Below are 19,188 nucleotides of genomic sequence, written 5' to 3' on the forward strand. Positions count from 1 at the left end.
CCAGAATTCGCCCTTTAGTTTCTGAACCCTCATCTACACTCTCATCACCTCTCGCTTAGCCTACTGCAACTTGCTTCCCTCAGGTCTTCCACTCAGCCATCTCTCTCCTCTTCAATCTGTTCAAAACTCTGCCACACGACTAATATTTCGCCAAAGTCGTTATGCCCATATCAGCCCTCTCCTGAAATCACTTCACTGGCTCCCTATCCATTTCCATATACAATTCAAGCTCCTCTTGTTGACCTATAAGTGCATTCACTCTGCAGCCCCTCACTACCTCGCCACCCTCATCTCTCCCTACACTCCTTCCCTAGAACGCCGTCACTAGGCAAATCTCTCTTAATTGCACCCTTCTCCTCCATCACTAACTCCAGACTCCGCTCCTTCTATCTCGCCGCACCTTATGCCTGGAATAGGCTTCCTGAGCCATTACGTCTAGCTCCATCCCTGGCTGCCTTCAAATCCGGGCTAAAGGCCTACCTGTTTGATGCTGTTTTCGACTCCTGACTTGTAACTTTTATCTTATCCTTATGTGTCCTTCCCTTATCCTTTTTGGTCCTGTCTGTTTGTCCTGATTTAGATTGTAAGCTCTTTTGAGCAGGGACTGTCTTCTTCATGTTCAATTGTAAAGCGCTGCGTACGACTGGTACCACTATAGAAGTGATTTATAGTAGTAGTAGTAAAAAGAAGGCATAGTTTCTAGTAGAGTCCGGCTGGAAACAGCTAATTGTAGGCCAACAGAAGAGCGCAGTAATCAAGAAGTATGAGGATAATACTGAGACCAGATAGGGTGGGCAGCTTGTGTAAAGTGCCTAATGAGTTACAGTTAAAACTTTAAACTGTATCATACACTTTACAGGCAATGATATTGGTAATCAAATCTCTATCCACTAGTCATGATACTCCACTCCTGAAAAGGTTTTTTTTTTTTTTTTTTGAGGAAACAGGTTTTGCTGAGACTACATGCTATTTCTCAGGTTTATTACAAGGAAATATTATCCTCTGTAAAGCAAAACAAACAACCCCCCCCCCCCCCCCCCATATTCATAAGTCTGAGATAACCTCCACTAGGTGAGATGTGGCTACAGTATGATTACACATTAAAAAAACACAAACATGTTTTATTGTTTATTTAAAAAAAAAAAACCTGTTTACAAGATCTCTCTAAAAGCCTCTTCACATTGAAATACAACATTTAAAAAGCGCACACACACTTGTATTTACATTTTAGTTTAGGGAAATTATTTCCATACAGCTTTGCCTTGAGTGTGGTCATACTCAACTCCGAGGCGCAAAGGGGGCTTCTCAAAGTCCAGTTTGTATTTTCACCCATTTTCGCAATTCTGTTACACGGCTGTAGACACCAGGGTTGTTTTTCCGTGCACAACCCTCACCCCAGCTGACGATGCCACATAGGAACCATGGGCCCCCGCTCTGACTGCAGGCCAAGGGCCCACCTGAGTCGCCCTGTAATAAGAGGCCAGAGGGAGGCTCAGGAAGGTGAAAGGTCACAGAGAGAAACATTTATCTTCACACCCATCCCTCCTTTCCCAAACCACCTCCTCACCATCTATCCTTTCACCCACTGACCATCATACCTGTTACCTACCCTCTACATTGGTTATCCCTCTACCTTCTTCAGCCAACTTACTCATCACCCCATTTACCTACTAGCTCTTCCACTGCCCCTTCCATATGAAGATTTTGAACTCATACACTGGAACGTGTAATTGGAGACAAGAGTTTACATGCAAGGATGTGCAACAAGCCAATTATTAGATTCTGGAAATCTAAAAATAAATATCACCATGGCAGTTATTTCAAACCTCTCAAGTTGCGCAGAACCTAATTTATTTAGATATACAGTATCAGCTTCGTGTTTGGCAGCATCCCTTGTGAGGATGTTAAGAGTCCACAAATGTTACATGTTATCAGTAGGCCATTTCCCTACCTGACAAGCATCGATGCCTCCAGTGAGGTACCCGCTGCACAGCATCCGAGGAGTCACTTGTCCCCGAGTTACAATATTGCACACAGTGTCATTTATAATCTTCACTTCAGCTTTTTGAAGCACCAGAGCCAACTGTCCTACAAAGCCATATGACATACATGCGATGAGTTCCTAGGGCTCAACTGGGGAAACCAAGAGGGGAGGAGAGAAAAAAATATACCAAATGGAGAAAAAAACAGGCAGAAAGAAAAGGGTATTGGGTGGCGGGAGTGGGGGGAGCAATAAGTGAAATACAGACATACCATTTTCACTGAGACGTCCCCAGCCAGTAACCCAGCAGGACATGCCAGAGGGGAAGACATGTGTCCGTGCTGGGAGGCAGATGGGGTGGATAATGTTGGAGAAGACCAGTGGCTCCAGAAGCTCCAGCAAGGCAATGTCATAATCAAAGGTGTTGTGGTCATAGTGGGGGTGCGTGGTGATAGATTTCACACCCCTGACCTGCACATTTTGCATGTCCCTCTGGCTACGAAGACCGCTGTATGTATTCCAGCTCCCAGCATCAGCATAGCTGTAAGAAGTAGACACACCTAGATTTACCTCTTCCTCCCTGCACTAGACCACTAGGAAAGCATGCTAAAATAAGCCCTTGTTATATTTGACAAATAATTTGGTAATGGCAGCACATGTTAATTACTGCCATGGCTCTGTAGAAACCTGGTGCAGAAAAGCTGAAGAACTACTTGTTTCCTCAATTGTACTGATCTTATTTTATACATAAATTTACTTAGAGGTCATGGATTGGAGGCAAAAAATCATGTTTAATTAAACTAAACTAAGTACTTCCTGACGGGCGAGACAGAATTGAGCAATCCCAGGTTCTCCTCACTCTCACTGTGCCCCTTGCGAACAGGCGCAGACTTGAACAGCACAGTTTCCCTCACTATCAGAGCACCCCCTGGGGATGGGAGGTTCACAGCTGAACACTCCTAGGCTCCTCTCACTGACACAGAGCATCTTGTGCGGGGTGTGACTGCAGAAAATGACCCTGTTTCACGGGACTCACTTGGCTTCCTTAGTTCTCTGGAAGCAATGAGCTGCAGACACGAGCCAGCGCTCGGAGATGATAGATGCCCCACATGTGTGGCCCTCTCTGCCAAAGTGCAGGCTGACCTGCCAGGGCCACTCCCCCACATCAGCATCTGTGCCTCCCACGATACGGTTGTGCTTGTATGGACGAACACCACAGTCTGAGAACAGAGAGCAGGGGATGAAGAAAAATTCCATACACATTGAACAGAATAATCAAAATTCAATACGTCTTGTTTGCACTGCAGCCCATTTTCACCTGTGATATAGCCCATCACTTTATCCTATCTGCTCCTGACATTATCACAGTTTTGTAAAATCATATATAATTTACATCAATTAGGCAGTTAAAATCTTCTAACCTAATTTATTTAAATCTTAACTACAGCTAGATAACAGTGAGTTAGGCAATGATAAGAGTTAAAAGAATGGCAATAAAAATGTAAATGCTCTTATTAACTTCTTCCCTGATCTTGTTTAAAAAAACACCCAATAATGAGTGCTAGCATGGATAGAAAGCAACACCTGACTTAAAAACTGCTTAAATATTCAAGTGGAGGAGTAACGTAACAGTTAAAGCCAAGGGCTGATAGCCAAGGAACAGCAGCATATTAAGGGCTGTGCTTGTGGTGTGGCTGCATAGGACGTAAATATGGGAGGTTCAAAAATTGCTCTCAGCCCTCTGTCTCCTCTGAGTGGCTGTGGCAAAGCTGGCAGGACAGGTGAGTCGCACTCAGTATAGTCCTGCCAGGGAGGCCAGGTTCAAATCCCACTGCTGCTCCCTTTGACCTTGCGAAGTCACTTAACTCTCCAATGTAGAGCCTTAGATTATAAACCCTAAAGGGACAAGGAAATACCAACTGTACCTGAATGTAACTCGCTCTGAGTTACTGAGAAATGCATATGCTAAATCAAAATACAAGCTGTCCAGATTAATAAGGCCAGAGCTGCCAAGTTGCCCAGTTGCAAGACGGAGATTGATAGCTAACCTCATCCTGATGCACTCTGGGATCTGCAGTACTGATTTCAATGGAAAGAATAGATGACTACTTTCACGCTGCTTTGGGATGAGAGTTTAAAACCAGGACTAGTCGAATGTGTCATTCTTTAAACTGGGTAATTTGGCAGTTCAGTAGGGCTTCACAGACCAAGGCCTTAGTAAGCCAAAAGCCAGTTGTCCCTTTATATACAACCATTCATCCTTAAGGGATTTGTCTACACACAGCTGTGCTATTCCTTTTCTTTTAGGAATTATGGAGGAGACATTTATGGTTAATATTTTTTTTAATTCCCACTTATCTGCTTAAACTGATATATTAATGATCTCTGTGGGGGAAATGGGGAGAAGACACCAAGTTAATTCCATACTTGTTCAAACTGCTGGATTTCATGGGTTCCATTTTGAAGGGAAAAATACCTCACCAAGTTTGGACGAGATTTGTGGAAAACTGCTTTGCAGTTGATCTTGGAGGAAAAATATGGTCATACCTGCTAACCTACCCTCAGATTGCGCTAATGATAGCCCCATTCCCGTGAACTGGATGAATCAGTCTGCGAGCATCTTACAGAGAATATGGCATAGCATCAATCAGTTGCCCACCATCAACCCCTACCCACAGCCACAGACTTACCGCAGCTCTCCTCGTCAGATCCATCCTCACAGTCTTTTTTCTGGTCACACTCTGGGTTCACTTGGCTGGTGCAGGCTCCGTTCTTACACTGATACGTGAAATCTGTGCAAACTCCTACAGTGACTGATGAGCAGACACAAGGAACAGAGGGAAAAAGCACAATTAATTACCAAACAAAATATAACCACCCATCAGACAGGGCCCCTGGAGCCCCAGACTTCTCCACAGGACACAGGCATAGCCAGTGCAGCAGCCAAAGCTTGGATGTCTCAGGAATGTGCCGATCATAGGCGCCCGGTATAAGAGGCTATCTGAGGTCCGCTCACTTGCAAAATCTTTTACCTGAAGTTGAGATTTTCCTCTCCCCAAGTCGTCCTGGCGAACTGAAAGTAAAGGCAGGGCAGCAATGCTCACCGAGGCAGGCATGCTCTGCTGAAGTTGCTTAAAAGAATACAACCAGTGCTATATATGTCTTTGGTGTGGGAAGAACTTCTCATTCGGGGTGAGCTTGAAGTGAACAACATTCAAATTAAAGAGAACAGGTTTGGAGGGAGGTGTGCAAGTGAGACTGGGGAGAAATAAAAAATAAATGGTGTAATTGTTAAAATTTTTAAATGGTTCATAGTTTTTTATTTTTCTGAGCATGTACACCGAGAGGAGGGCATGACTGCAATGATGTGTGCATAATTATCAGGTAACCTGGGATAGCTACAGCTAAAAGCCATTTCATTGGCTGATGGTTCCAACAGTAGGTTCAAAGAGGAATAAGGAAGGGAAGGACTGATGCCAGGCTACAAGACAATTTCTGATTTTTGGTCCTTAATTCTATAATTGATGAGGGTTGGTCTGTGTTTTGCATGTGAACCAGCAGGTGAGAGATTTTGCTGGCATGTAGTTTGTGTGGGAGAACCAGGAGTCTGACTTGTCTGGCCTTTCCAATGAGATGCGTATTGCTGTTGTGTGTATTCACTGCTGAATTTTTAAAGGTACTGTTATTGGCATTTGTATTCAGAATTGGTTAAGGTTTGCAACATAGACTCAAGAAGCTTCTTTGCAGGATTTTCTGTTACTTCACAAAGTACCTGGAGGTGAAGGGATTTTGTGTTATTATTGAGGTGCTACCCGAATTTAAATATATTTTTCCTATGGAAAGCTATAAGAGGAAACATTCTAGCTATGTCCTCTATATGCGACAAATTCCCTAGTAGGTAGAAAAGGAAGAAGTCTTCAAAGGTATATTTACCAAATTTTAAATGTTTGATTAATACAGCTTAATAAGGCATATATATTTATTATAATGTAAAGTTGAAGGATATGTACCAAACCGTGGTCATTTTATTTTGTCAGCATCAGAAGGGAGATAGAGTAGAGCTAGAGGAAGTGAAAAAGACTTCAAAGTTTACTTAATCAGGTATTTGTTATAAAGCAAAGTTTGAAGGATCTATGCTATTGCTGTAATTATATTGCAGGATCCTGTCATGTGTATTGAGATGTTTGCCATTATTGCAGACTTATGTCTGGTCAAGTTTAAGATATGGGATAATGTAACTGTATTACAAATATCTGTTTTTCTATTAAGTATATATGTGGTTTATATTGATGCAGGGCAGCTGTTGGGCAGACTACTTAGAAATCCATCATTAAGTGCTACACATACCTATATACATAGTGCCCACCCATATTAGCTCCAGGCCCACCCAAAATGTCAGGTCTGGCTACGCCACTGTCTGAGAGTAGACCAGTCGACTGACTCCAGTCCTCTCTCTTCTTTGCAGTGCTGCCATCTCACTATCACCTGAGCACCATGCCCATGCCCAGTTCCACCCGCCCGGGGCTACTCGGTCTCTCACCGGTGCGCTGCTTCCCTCCTCTTCCTCTTTTTGCCTCCACACCACCGATCCGCCTTAAACCGGCTTCGGGCTACCCAACATCACTGATCATCATCATGATGTTTTTCTTCGCTTCAGGCTCAGCCAGTCAGAGTCAGCGTTCCCTACGAGAGCTCCCGTCCCATCATGATGCAACTTCTTGTTCCGCATAGGCGGGAATGCGCGGGAGGGGCCGTCACTGAGTAGGGAAGGCTCAAGGCTGGTTAAGAGTGGCTGTCTGAGGTGTTCCCACTTCCTTCCCAGACCCAGACCATAATAATTCGAGGAAATAGTGGCACGCAGCGCATGTTGGATTTCAGGAGAGGTAGGTGCTGACTCTGAAGGGTTTAAGTCAAAATAAAAAAATTAATATTTTGTTTCATGCAGATCTCTTTTGTTTAAACATAACTAAATGGGCTATAAGCCCCTAATGCTTTTGGTTTTCCTATATTTTGTTTGTGATGACTTATACTGTGCCAAAATTGAAATTTGAAAACTCTTATCTCTATCTGGTCATTAATAAAAGGAGCTCATTGTGAACACTATCCACCCTAAAAGGGTGTTTTGTGGCTCTACATGAGAATTGAGATATTATGATCCCTTGTTTCATATTGTTGACGGCCTGTGTTTGCCGTATGGGTGGTATATTGGTGTATTAAGATCTGCTCAGTGTAATATTTATGGTACAGTAAGGTTCTGAGTGTGTTTTTGCACAAAGTTGTGCATAGTGTTTTGCAGTTGAGTGATTGTGGTTAGTATATGCTTTGAGCAACCACTTTATTCTTTGACATATGATACATATCTAATATCTAAATTTAATAAAAGGTATTAATTGTGACTATTTTATTTTTCTGTGTGTTGTCAGACAATTATGGATGTAAGCTCCACCCCTGACCACACCCCTAACCCCACCCCCTTTAGCCTCCCCAAACAGTTCGGCCACCGACCGCCTATGGTGCCGATGTATTAATTCAAATGTGTCTCCGCCCCCTGTCTCCCCCAATTAGTTTGGTCCAAGAAACCAAGTCACATGAGCCTTTAAAGAGGAAATTGAATTATTAACAGTGAAAACATAATTTATTCCAATCTAAGACCCTTTGTCCCACTGATTGAGACATATGTTTGCGACTCATTGCACATGATTTCAATTTTAGAGCACTTTGATGGTGATCTCTCTGATTTGATTTTAGTGATCATGGACACGGAATCACTGTATATGCATACACTCCAACTTGAGGCTTTGTCACTGAGAAAATGTTAGCTAATCGTGAAACACATTGATGTATCCCTAATAGACTCAGTCTGACAGTAGCAACTATTGCCCTTACTAAAAATTATTTTTTATTTTGATGGCAGTTTTTATCAACAAATAAAGGGCGTCACTATGGGGGACTCTATGGCTCCTGATATAGTGAATTTATACTTCGCAGAATTTGAGAATAGATATCTTGCACAAAATCCCTCTGAGTCCAACATTTGTGTACAAGCATTATATAGATGACATTTTTATCCTTTGGAAAGGTGATAGTGACACTTTACTTTCCTTCTATAGTTGGTTCAATAGTAAAGTTCCAAATTTGAAATTGAAAATGAATCATGATTTGAATGTAATTTTATTTTTAGATATCCTTATAAAAAAGGACAGATACTGCTTTATTACAACATTATATAGAAAGGCAATGGACAAAAATAATTATCTTCATTATACAAGCTACCATAATATGCAACTCAAGAATAATTTACCTTATAGTCTGTTTCTAAGATTAAAAAGATTATGCACAGAACCAGAGGATTTTAGAGCACAGTATAGAATTTTGGCAAAACGATTCCACCATAGATGTTACCCTATACAGTGCATAGAGAAAGGGTACTTAAGAGCTAAGATTCAGATATGGGAGGATTTGTTAAAAACAGGTCAGAACAAGAAATTACCATCAGATTTGGCCTGTACATTACGGTTTTCAATTCTGTCATGTGACATTCAGAATATCATATTTATCCATTGGCATATACTACAGCCACATACATGTTTTAAAAACATTAATCTGTAGTTACCTACTCCTGTAACCTAAATCTAAGAAACCATCTACTGTCCTCAGTTCTACTAATATATGACTTGTTACCATCAGAAAACACTGGCCACAGGCCTTGTGGTTCAAGAAACTGTTCTGTCTGTAAACATTCATCAAGTATCTCTACTTTTATTCATCCATCTTCATGTAAAGAGTACAAGCTCAATTTCACCAGTACATGCAACACTAGCTTTGTAATATACATTGTGATATGTCCTTGTAAGCTGCTTTATGTAAGAAAAACTAAGAGAATGATCAGGACAAGAATTGTTGAGTATAGAAGTTGCATCCATAGACAAGTCAGGTCAGCTCCATTAGTCGAACATCGGAATGAAAAACAACAAACTGCTGTTGGTCTTAGGTTCTTTGTCTTCAGAATACTAAAACAGAGTTTGAGAGATGGAGACCTTAATAAAGCCCTCTTACAGCTGGAACAGAGACTGATCTATGAATTAGGTACTGTATTCCCGTCAGGTCTAAATCAGGACGTAGAAATGGTCCACTTCCTATAAATATATATATATGTTTTTTGTATTAGATTGGTCTAACTCTTAATTGGATATATCTGTGGTGTAATTTTAGCTTTCATTTATGGAATGGTTTTTGTATCAGATACCGTTAGACTGTCAGCACATACCTTTTATTGATATAAATATTCATTGGTGAAAATTATTTTATGTTTCATTCTTATATTTATGATGTGGCTTTTATTTATATTTAATTTGTTTAATACATATGTGGTTTGTCTGAATAAGATATTGATAGACTAATATACATTTATCAAATTGATGTTATTAATTTGGACATGTATTTTATGTTTTTATGCCTCATAGTTTTATTTATGCTTATATGTATTCATTTCCCTTTTTATAATTTTGTTAATATTTATGATGGTGGCTTTTAGCTATTTATATTTGGATACATCATTTCATACAGTGTGGTTTTAAGGTATTTATTTGATTTTTATTGTATATCTCAGTTTACATGACATTTTCCATAGAGCACTTATTGCTCATGACTTGGTTTTGAAATGCACTTTTTAAACTCTATTGAAGCCCACACTTTCACTTATACATATCTATGTTTCTATTCCCAGCACATGGCTTCACATAAGATACATTTTTAAGTATTAGCTTTTGATAACTGAACACCATTTTTAACATTAAATGTAGTTCACCTATAGATCACTTTGTTCAAGTTGGTATCACACAGCACAGTTCACAATTCTTTTGTAGCCCAGTATTTCCTTTTTTTTCTGGTTTCCTTCATTTTTGCCCCATTTTCACTCTTGGATCCCTTTTTGGAACCCCTTTTTATTTTTAGCACCATAAGTATCCATGTGTTTTTAAAATTATTTTGGAGGCGAGACCCAGGCACCCATGTTTTGTTTTTGTTTATTCTTTTACAGAGTACTCCTGTTGAGCTCACTGCCTATTGACACTCTCTACTGGAGACGCATATTTTTTGCCTTTATTCTTGCAGACCATATTGTTAAGGTAAGATCTCTCTTTATTATACTTTTAAAGGGTTCACAATGACACTATAGTATTTTGTTATAGGCCAAAGCCTGTCTTAAAATTGTTTTTAAGCCCTCTTAGTATGTTTGAGAAGGACGTTAAATTTTGACATGGTGGGTTATCCCTATTGAAGTAGATGAGTCTGTCGCTGAAGTCTCTTATATTTAATTATCATTTACCCCCCTTTTAACTAAGCCGCGCTAGCAGCTGCCACGTGGCAATGCCGACACACCCCAAAGTGAATGGGCTGTGTTGGTGCTAGCACGGCTTAGTAAACAGGGGGGTTAATAAGGTCTGTTTTGAATCATATACTGCAGCTATTTTATATACAGTGGTGGAAATAAGTATTTGATCCCTTGCTGATTTTGTAAGTTTGCCCACTGACAAAGACATGAGCAGCCCATAATTGAAGGGTAGGTTATTGGTAACAGTGAGAGATAGCACATCACAAATTAAATCCGGAAAATCACATTGTGGAAAGTATATGAATTTATTTGCATTCTGCAGAGGGAAATAAGTATTTGATCCCCCACCAACCAGTAAGAGATCTGGCCCCTACAGACCAGGTAGATGCTCCAAATCAACTCGTTACCTGCATGACAGACAGCTGTCGGCAATGGTCACCTGTATGAAAGACACCTGTCCACAGACTCAGTGAATCAGTCAGACTCTAACCTCTACAAAATGGCCAAGAGCAAGGAGCTGTCTAAGGATGTCAGGGACAAGATCATACACCTGCACAAGGCTGGAATGGGCTACAAAACCATCAGTAAGACGCTGGGCGAGAAGGAGACAACTGTTGGTGCCATAGTAAGAAAATGGAAGAAGTACAAAATGACTGTCAATCGACAAAGATCTGGGGCTCCACGCAAAATCTCACCTCGTGGGGTATCCTTGATCATGAGGAAGGTTAGAAATCAGCCTACAACTACAAGGGGGGAACTTGTCAATGATCTCAAGGCAGCTGGGACCACTGTCACCACGAAAACCATTGGTAACACATTACGACATAACGGATTGCAATCCTGCAGTGCCCGCAAGGTCCCCCTGCTCCGGAAGGCACATGTGACGGCCCGTCTGAAGTTTGCCAGTGAACACCTGGATGATGCCGAGAGTGATTGGGAGAAGGTGCTGTGGTCAGATGAGACAAAAATTGAGCTCTTTGGCATGAACTCAACTCGCCGTGTTTGGAGGAAGAGAAATGCTGCCTATGACCCAAAGAACACCGTCCCCACTGTCAAGCATGGAGGTGGAAATGTTATGTTTTGGGGGTGTTTCTCTGCTAAGGGCACAGGACTACTTCACCGCATCAATGGGAGAATGGATGGGGCCATGTACCGTACAATTCTGAGTGACAACCTCCTTCCCTCCGCCAGGGCCTTAAAAATGGGTCGTGGCTGGGTCTTCCAGCACGACAATGACCCAAAACATACAGCCAAGGCAACAAAGGAGTGGCTCAGGAAGAAGCACATTAGGGTCATGGAGTGGCCTAGCCAGTCACCAGACCTTAATCCCATTGAAAACTTATGGAGGGAGCTGAAGCTGCGAGTTGCCAAGCGACAGCCCAGAACTCTTAATGATTTAGAGATGATCTGCAAAGAGGAGTGGACCAAAATTCCTCCTGACATGTGTGCAAACCTCATCATCAACTACAGAAGACGTCTGACCGCTGTGCTTGCCAACAAGGGTTTTGCCACCAAGTATTAGGTCTTGTTTGCCAGAGGGATTAAATACTTATTTCCCTCTGCAGAATGCAAATAAATTCATATACTTTCCACAATGTGATTTTCCGGATTTAATTTGTGATGTGCTATCTCTCACTGTTACCAATAACCTACCCTTCAATTATGGGCTGCTCATGTCTTTGTCAGTGGGCAAACTTACAAAATCAGCAAGGGATCAAATACTTATTTCCACCACTGTATATGTTGCACTTTTTTTTTTGCCTTTTCTGGCTTCCTCAATGTATCCAGCCATCATCATACACTGGGCAGTATATAGATACAAATTCCCGTGGGATGTCTGAAAATGGACCGCAGAAGCCTTAAGTTTGTGTAATGCATTCACTTGGGGCGGGCACCCCCTGGCGTTTCAATTTGCTTCTATAGGTTTGACATATCTACATATAATAGTAGTTTTTCTTTTAAACACCTATTCTACCATCCTTATGTCTTTTCTTGTTTTTTAATATATGTTCTCACCATACGTATTCTCTTTTTTAGCTCCTATGCCTGGCATTTCAATACTTATAATTGTTTTACACTCTCACGGCTGGCCCATACGACGTCCTTTTTATTATAATTTTTTAATTCATTTTTTATATTAATTCATTACACATTTTTATTATGTTCTTAATTATGCATAAATTAGTTATTGAATCAGTATCTTTTTTGATTTGTGTATCACTAATTGTTTCTTTTGATTCAGGTTCCCCCTTATTAACATTTTTAATTATGGCTTAGTTTCTATCCTCTTGATTTATCTTATGTTTTAGATTTTATTAGGTATCATTTTTGTGTTTTTAAATGCATTTTGTACTGTTTATATGACCTTGACTTCTAATTGTTTTTTTGTTTTTTTTTGGTAAGAGCCCCTAAAGGTGACGTAGAGGGGCATAATCGAACGGAAACGCCTATCTCCATGGGCGTTTATCTCCGAGAACGGGTCCGTGAAGGAGCGGGCCGAACCGTATTTTTGAAAAAATGGACGTTTTTGAGCTGGGCGTTTGTTTTTTTTAGCGATAATGGAAACTAAAAACGCCCAGCTCAAAAATGTCCTAATCTGAGCCATTTGGTCATGGGAGGGGCCACGATTCGTAGTACACTCGCCCCCCTGATATGCCAGGAAATCAACTGGGCACCCTATGTCAGTGCGGTGGACTTCAGAAAAAGCTCCCACATGCATAGCTCCCTTACCAAGGGTGCTGAACACCCAACCCCCTCCCCCAAAACCCACAAATGTACAACACTACCATAGCTCTTAGGGGTGAAGGGGGCACCTACATGTAGGTACAGTGGGTTTTGGAGGCCTCCCATTTACCAGCACAAGTGTTACAGGTGGGGGGGGGGGGGGGGGGAATGGGCCTGGGGCCACCTGGCTGAAGTGCACTGCGGTACCCACTAAAAGTGCTCCAGGGACCTGCATACACGCAGGCCTCTAGGACTGGTTGCTGCTATATAACCTTGGCACACCAGTTGACACCTGAAGACTAATCTCTACGAAAACGTCCTTTATTGGAATAACCGCCTTTACTCACAGTTAACTGCAGATCAGAGGTTGTGCCCCACTGGCAACGAGTCTCCCTGGTACTGAGATGAGCAGTAGGTCAGAACTGGCAGAATGCTGTACAATGCCATCATTCAGCCACATTCAAGGGAAGAACTAAGTTGTCTAACGTGGCTAACACAGAAAAGGGAACTAAAACTGGCTTACAAAAATGGCCACTACCACATGGACTACAACAGGAAACACAACAGGGCACACTCTGACCTAGTAGGCAGGGGGAAAAGCACCATGGGAGAAGAGCCTACCAACTACCAACACTGTGAGACTGTAACACAAGCTAATGAAATCACAGAGCCCAATACCCTACACCCACCACAATGCAATGCTGATGTGACCCTGTACTGCACCCGAGAGCCACATCTGACCCAGGGAAAGGCTGTGACAGGATCGAACACATTCTGCTGTCATGCTTTTTAATATATTTATACATGATTTGGAGATAGGTGTAACTAGCGAAGTAATTAAATTTGCTGATGACACAAAGTTATTCAAAGTTGTTAAATCGCGACAGGATTGTGAAAAATTACAAGAGGACCTTACGAGACTGGGAGACTGGGCGGCTAAATGGCAGATGACGTTTAATGTGAGCAAGTGCAAGGTGATGCATGTGGGGAAAAAAGAACCCGAATTATAGCTACGTCATGCAAGGTTCCATGTTAGGAGTTACGGACCAAGAAAGGGATCTGGGTGTCGTCGTCGATAATACGCTGAAACCTTCTGCTCAGTGTGCTGCTGCGGCTAGGAAAGTGAATAGAATGTTGGGTATTATTAGGAAAGGTATGGAAAACAGGTGTGAGGATGTTATAATGCCGTTGTATCGCTCCATGGTGCGACCGCACCTTGAGTATTGTGTTCAATTCTGGTCGCTGCATCTCAAGAAAGATATAGTAGAATTGGAAAAGGTGCAGCGAAGGGCGACTAAAATGATAGCGGGGATGGGACGACTTCCCTATGAAGAAAGATTAAGGAGGTTAGGGCTATTCAGCTTGGAGAAGAGACGGCTGAGGGGAGACATGATAGAGGTATATAAAATAATGAGTGGAGTGGAACAGGTGGATGTGAAGCGTCTGTTCACACTTTCCAAAAATACTAGGACTAGGGGGCATGCGATGAAACTACAGTGTAGTAAATTTAAAACAAATCGGAGAAAATTTTTCTTCCCCCAACGTATAATTAAACTGTGGAATTTGTTGCCGGAGAAAGTTGTGAAGGCGGTTAGCTTAGCAGAGTTTAAAAAGGGGTTGGACGGTTTCCTAAAGGACAAGTCCATAAACCGCTACTAAATGGACTTGGGAAAAATCCACAATTCCGGAAATAACATGTATAGAATGTTTGTACGTTGGGAAGCTTGCCAGGTGCCCTTGGCCTGGATTGGCCACTGTCGTGGACAGGATGCTGGGCTTGATGGACCCTTGGTCTTTTCCCAGTATGGCATTACTTATGTACTTATGAGGTGGGTACGGCATTTGAGGCTGGCATACAGGCTGGGAAAAAAGTTTATAAAGTGGGTATTTTTTTGGTGGGAGGGGGTTAGTGACCACTGGGGGAGTCCGGGGAGGTCATCCCCGATTCCCTCCAGTGGTCATCTGGGCAGTTGGGGCACTTTTTTGGGACTTGTTCGTGAAAAAAAAGGGTCCAAAAAAAGTGACCCAAAATCACGATAAAAACGCCTTTTTTTTTTTTTTCGATTATCAGCTAAAGACGCCCATCTCTCCTCGGCTGATAACCACGCCCCAGTTCCGCCTCCACCATGCCTCCGACACGCCCCCGTCAACTTTATTCGTTTCCGCGATGGAGTGCAGTTGGAAACGCCCAAAATCGGCTTTCGATTTTACGGATTTGGGCGCCTTTGCGCTCACTATAGGCGTTTTTCTCTTTCGAAAATAAGCTGGTTAGGGTGCTGAAATACAGCCCATGTTGGGTTCACACTGTCAGCACCATTGTACGTCAGATTTGAAAATAGACGCTTTCTATTGATTACCTTGGAGATTGCGACTTGCATCTTCCACCTTTTGTGTATTACCTATTTCAATCCAGTTTAAACCTTATATCCACTCATGAAAAGGATTATGAACAGGGAAAGCTTAAAACCCACCTAGCCATTTAAACAGATCAATCCCAGTCCTGGAGTGTGGGGGTTTCCTTGTTCTATCTTGCACTTACCACTTGTTTTTAACAGAAAGCTGTGTCATACCGGGTCACATAAATTCCACAAAGCCCAGCATCCCATCCCCGACAGCGGCCAATCCAGGCTGCTGCTCATTCCCAGGGATAAAGCAGTGGCTCACCCCCAGAAGTTTATGTGGATATAATGCTTTCTAGACTTTTCCTCTAGAGCTTAATCGAAATTCTTTTTAAACTCGGCTATGCTAAACTGCCTTGACAAACATCCTCTGACAAGAGAATGCCACAGCTTGACTGTGCACTGAATGAAAAAACATGCATCTCCAATTTGTTTTAAATCTGCTACCTGCTAGTTTCATGGCATGCCCCCTACTGTTAGTACTATGTACTAATACCATCAGTGTGTGACCCTCTCCCCCCTGGGTAGCCCCTCGAAGCCTCACCGTTGGCACAGCCAGTCTCATCACTGAAGTCCACACAGTCAGGATGACCATCACAGTGCTTCGTGCAGGGGATGCAGGTCCCATTCTTACACTTCCACTGGTCCGAGTTGCAACCTGGTCCCAGAGGGAAGGGGAGAACAAGGGGGGGGGGGGGGATGCAGGGGTTGGAAGGAGACATTTTAATGATACTTTGTAGAAGGGAGTTGTCTTTACTTTCTCTTGAGCTAATAGTGGAAAGGTGGCATTAAAACATGGGAAATGAACAGACTGTAATGAGTCAAGACTCTGGGGAAAAGGGAGGGGTGCCATCCAGGGACAAACATTGTAGGTCAACACAGAATTTGGAAAAAGTGGGACATTGATGGGGGGGGGGGGGGGTCACAGCCCAAAGGGGGGTAGCTTTGCTCCTGCCCATCCCCAGAAGCAACAGCACACAAGATTAAGGGGAGGGGGAGTGATTAAAACACAAAGCTGGCCACAGGCACATTACCTTTCATAAAGACTATTCCAAACATTAGTACATTTAAAAGAATGACCTTCCTCTCTCTCTCATTTTGACCACAGGAGACCGAGAGCACTTCCTAACCCTCTCCATACACCTTACTCCACTGCCCTATCATTGCTCAGTCTAATGTTAGGAGAGGAGTCTAAAAGCAGAGGAAATGGAGGTGAATTCACGGAGACTGAGAAATGGGGACATGCAAGAAAGAAGAGGATTTGATGAAAGAAGCCAAGGAAAGAGTAACATGGACAGGGGAGGTGAGATGACTCTGGAAGGCACAGCGAAGAAGAGAGAAGGGGCAAGACAGTGGAAGTGAAGATAAGAGTGGGGGAGGGGAGAAGGAATAAGGCAATGAGGTACTTAGGACTTCATAACAGAGACAGATGGTCACCTGGGATACTAGTGCAGCTCCTGACTTGGTGCCAGAGGTTACATCTGGTGTACTGGAATGACACTAGAGTAAAAGTTTGCTCCCTCACAGTCCTTCGCACATAGCCACTGCACCATCTGTGGGAGCTTCCTTCCTCTACCTAGTCACAACATGGGAGTGAGGAGGACCCTCAGCATCAACTGCCTATGGTGTCATTTCACCTTGAGATGGTCCATCTGCATTCCCCTTTTCTTAAATCCTGGATCAACTTGCTTTGCCCATGAATTTCACACAATACAGATGGAGTGATCTAGAGTATTAGAAAGTGGAGAGGGGATGATGGACAACTCTCCTGTTCCCTCTCCTTACATGTTCATCTCCATCCTCTCATATAAAAGATCTCTGTATCCACATAAGGTTCTTTTTCATATTCCCCTTCCTTCTCCCTTCTGGGTGCTTAAATCGTCCCTCCCTCCTCTTGGATTCTTCACATTCTCCTCCATCTCTCCTCTACCTTTAAGATTCTTCTTAGTATTTTGGGACTGAAGAGGACAATTCTGCCACAGGACAGTTTCATATAAAGCAAAACAGATTGTGTGTATGTGCATTTGTGTGTGTGTTTGGGGGGGGGGGGTGATGTTGGGTCAGGCCATGCTTTCTTCCTCATTGGTCCTTGCAGAGCCCTCCCCTAGGGTTCCTGCCAGACTCACCACACTGCTTCTCATCACTGTTGTCCCCACAGTCATTACTGTGATCACACAGCCACAGCCGGGGTTTACACAGGTTGTTGTTGTTACAGCGAAACTGATCAGAGTTGCAAACTGCAGGAGGCAAACAGTGGAAATATTCAGCGCAGCATTTGCATTGAAGGAGGTTCATTACTGTGCAGCATCTCCCCAAAACACATACAAAAACCCCACTATGACAGAACCTAGGAGAAGGGACATGCACAGCTCCAAACAAATCCCCTCCAGAAATTTATTTTAAATTTGTGAAATGTCACCAGTGTTTAGGCCTCTCAACTGAGATCTTCTTCAAAGTGTTACTTATGCCATGGGAAAGTGGAGGAGGCTAAGAGTGAGGTAAGGGGTATCAAAGTCCCATTTAATCATAGTGGCACACAATCTATGGCACAGGTTCCTAGCCTGAACGATGAGCTCTAGTACCAAGTCAGGAGTAATCCAGGAGCTAGTTCTAAACTTCCTTACCACAATTTCTTTCATCACTGAGATCCCCACAGTCATTCCAGCCATCACAAGTGAGGCTGATGGAGATGCACAAGCCATTGTCGCAGGCAAACTGCTCCGGGCAAGCTGTAATGAGAAGGGAAATATACTCAGTTTCCAAAAGAGGGGAGGGGGTGGGAGGGAGGGGAAGAGAAAAGCTCTCTGCCACCAGCATCCCCCACCACACACACACATACAACTAGAAGAAGCAGGTGTTGTATATACACACGGTTTTGGGGATTGTAGGCACTGTACTCTGCCAGGAAGCCCTTGTCTGTGAAGGATAGATCCGAGTGAAACTTCACCTCTAGAGTGGAACCAGAGCTAGTGAGACCCAAAAAGGAATGCTCTCCGCAGTACCTGGGGTGGGAGAGGCACATTGCAAGATCAGATTAGTGTCTGCCAGTGGGAACACAGTAGTAGACAGTGGTCCATTTTACTTTCATCACCCCAAGCAGTCGGGGAGACATAAGGTAAAATTATGATCATACCTGATAATTTTCTTTCCATTAATCATAGCAGATCAATCCATAGACTGGTGGGTTGTGTCCATCTACCAGCAGGTGGAGATAGAGAGCAATCTTTTGCCTCCCTATATGTGGTCATGTGCTGCCGGAAACTCCTCAGTATGTCGATATCAAAGCTCCATCCTCAGGACTCAGCACTTAGAGAATTACACCCACAAAGGGACACTCAGCCCAGCTCACCACCGCCGAAGCGGGGGAGGGGAATCCGTCCAGCTCATCCCCGCAAAGCGGGGGAGAGACACCACATCCACCGATGCGGGGGGATCCGGCTTATCCTGCTACCGCAACCGCGGGAGGAGCTGGCTTACCCAAACACCGCCGAAGCGGGAGGGATACAAAGCTACCCTCCTGCCGCACGAAGCGGGAGGGAGTGCCGGCATAATTTAGTTATCAATCCAGCCACCGCCGAAACGGGGGGAGAGGAAGCAGCAGCTCACTGTAACACAAAATCGTTTCAACTCAAGGAAAATCTAATTGGAAGAACTTGAACACGAAGTCCTCCTGAACAGGAACTGAAGATTAAACTTGAACCTGAAATATAACCCGAACAAAAACAATACAGATGTCTGGGCGGGGCTATGGA

At 43.1% G+C, this 19,188-nt stretch overlaps 1 protein-coding gene across 1 annotated transcript in view; it reads right to left on the reverse strand.

The window, feature by feature from the left end:
* Positions 1-1,140: 1,140 nt before the first annotated feature.
* LOC115476628 (suppressor of tumorigenicity 14 protein-like) overlaps positions 1,141-19,188 on the reverse strand; it is a 173,401-nt gene continuing 155,353 nt past the window's right edge. The window contains exons 11-19 of the mRNA XM_030213105.1: positions 18,308-18,438; positions 18,061-18,165; positions 17,563-17,673; positions 15,981-16,094; positions 4,672-4,794; positions 3,018-3,201; positions 2,254-2,522; positions 1,952-2,088; positions 1,141-1,467 (exon numbers count right to left, since the gene is read on the reverse strand). Coding sequence (XP_030068965.1) covers positions 1,306-1,467; positions 1,952-2,088; positions 2,254-2,522; positions 3,018-3,201; positions 4,672-4,794; positions 15,981-16,094; positions 17,563-17,673; positions 18,061-18,165; positions 18,308-18,438 — 1,336 coding nt within the window. The 3' untranslated portion in view covers positions 1,141-1,305. The remainder of the gene's footprint in view (positions 1,468-1,951; positions 2,089-2,253; positions 2,523-3,017; positions 3,202-4,671; positions 4,795-15,980; positions 16,095-17,562; positions 17,674-18,060; positions 18,166-18,307; positions 18,439-19,188) is intronic.

This window comes from Microcaecilia unicolor, chromosome 8, assembly GCF_901765095.1.
Source record: "Microcaecilia unicolor chromosome 8, aMicUni1.1, whole genome shotgun sequence".
Taxonomy (NCBI): domain Eukaryota; kingdom Metazoa; phylum Chordata; class Amphibia; order Gymnophiona; family Siphonopidae; genus Microcaecilia; species Microcaecilia unicolor.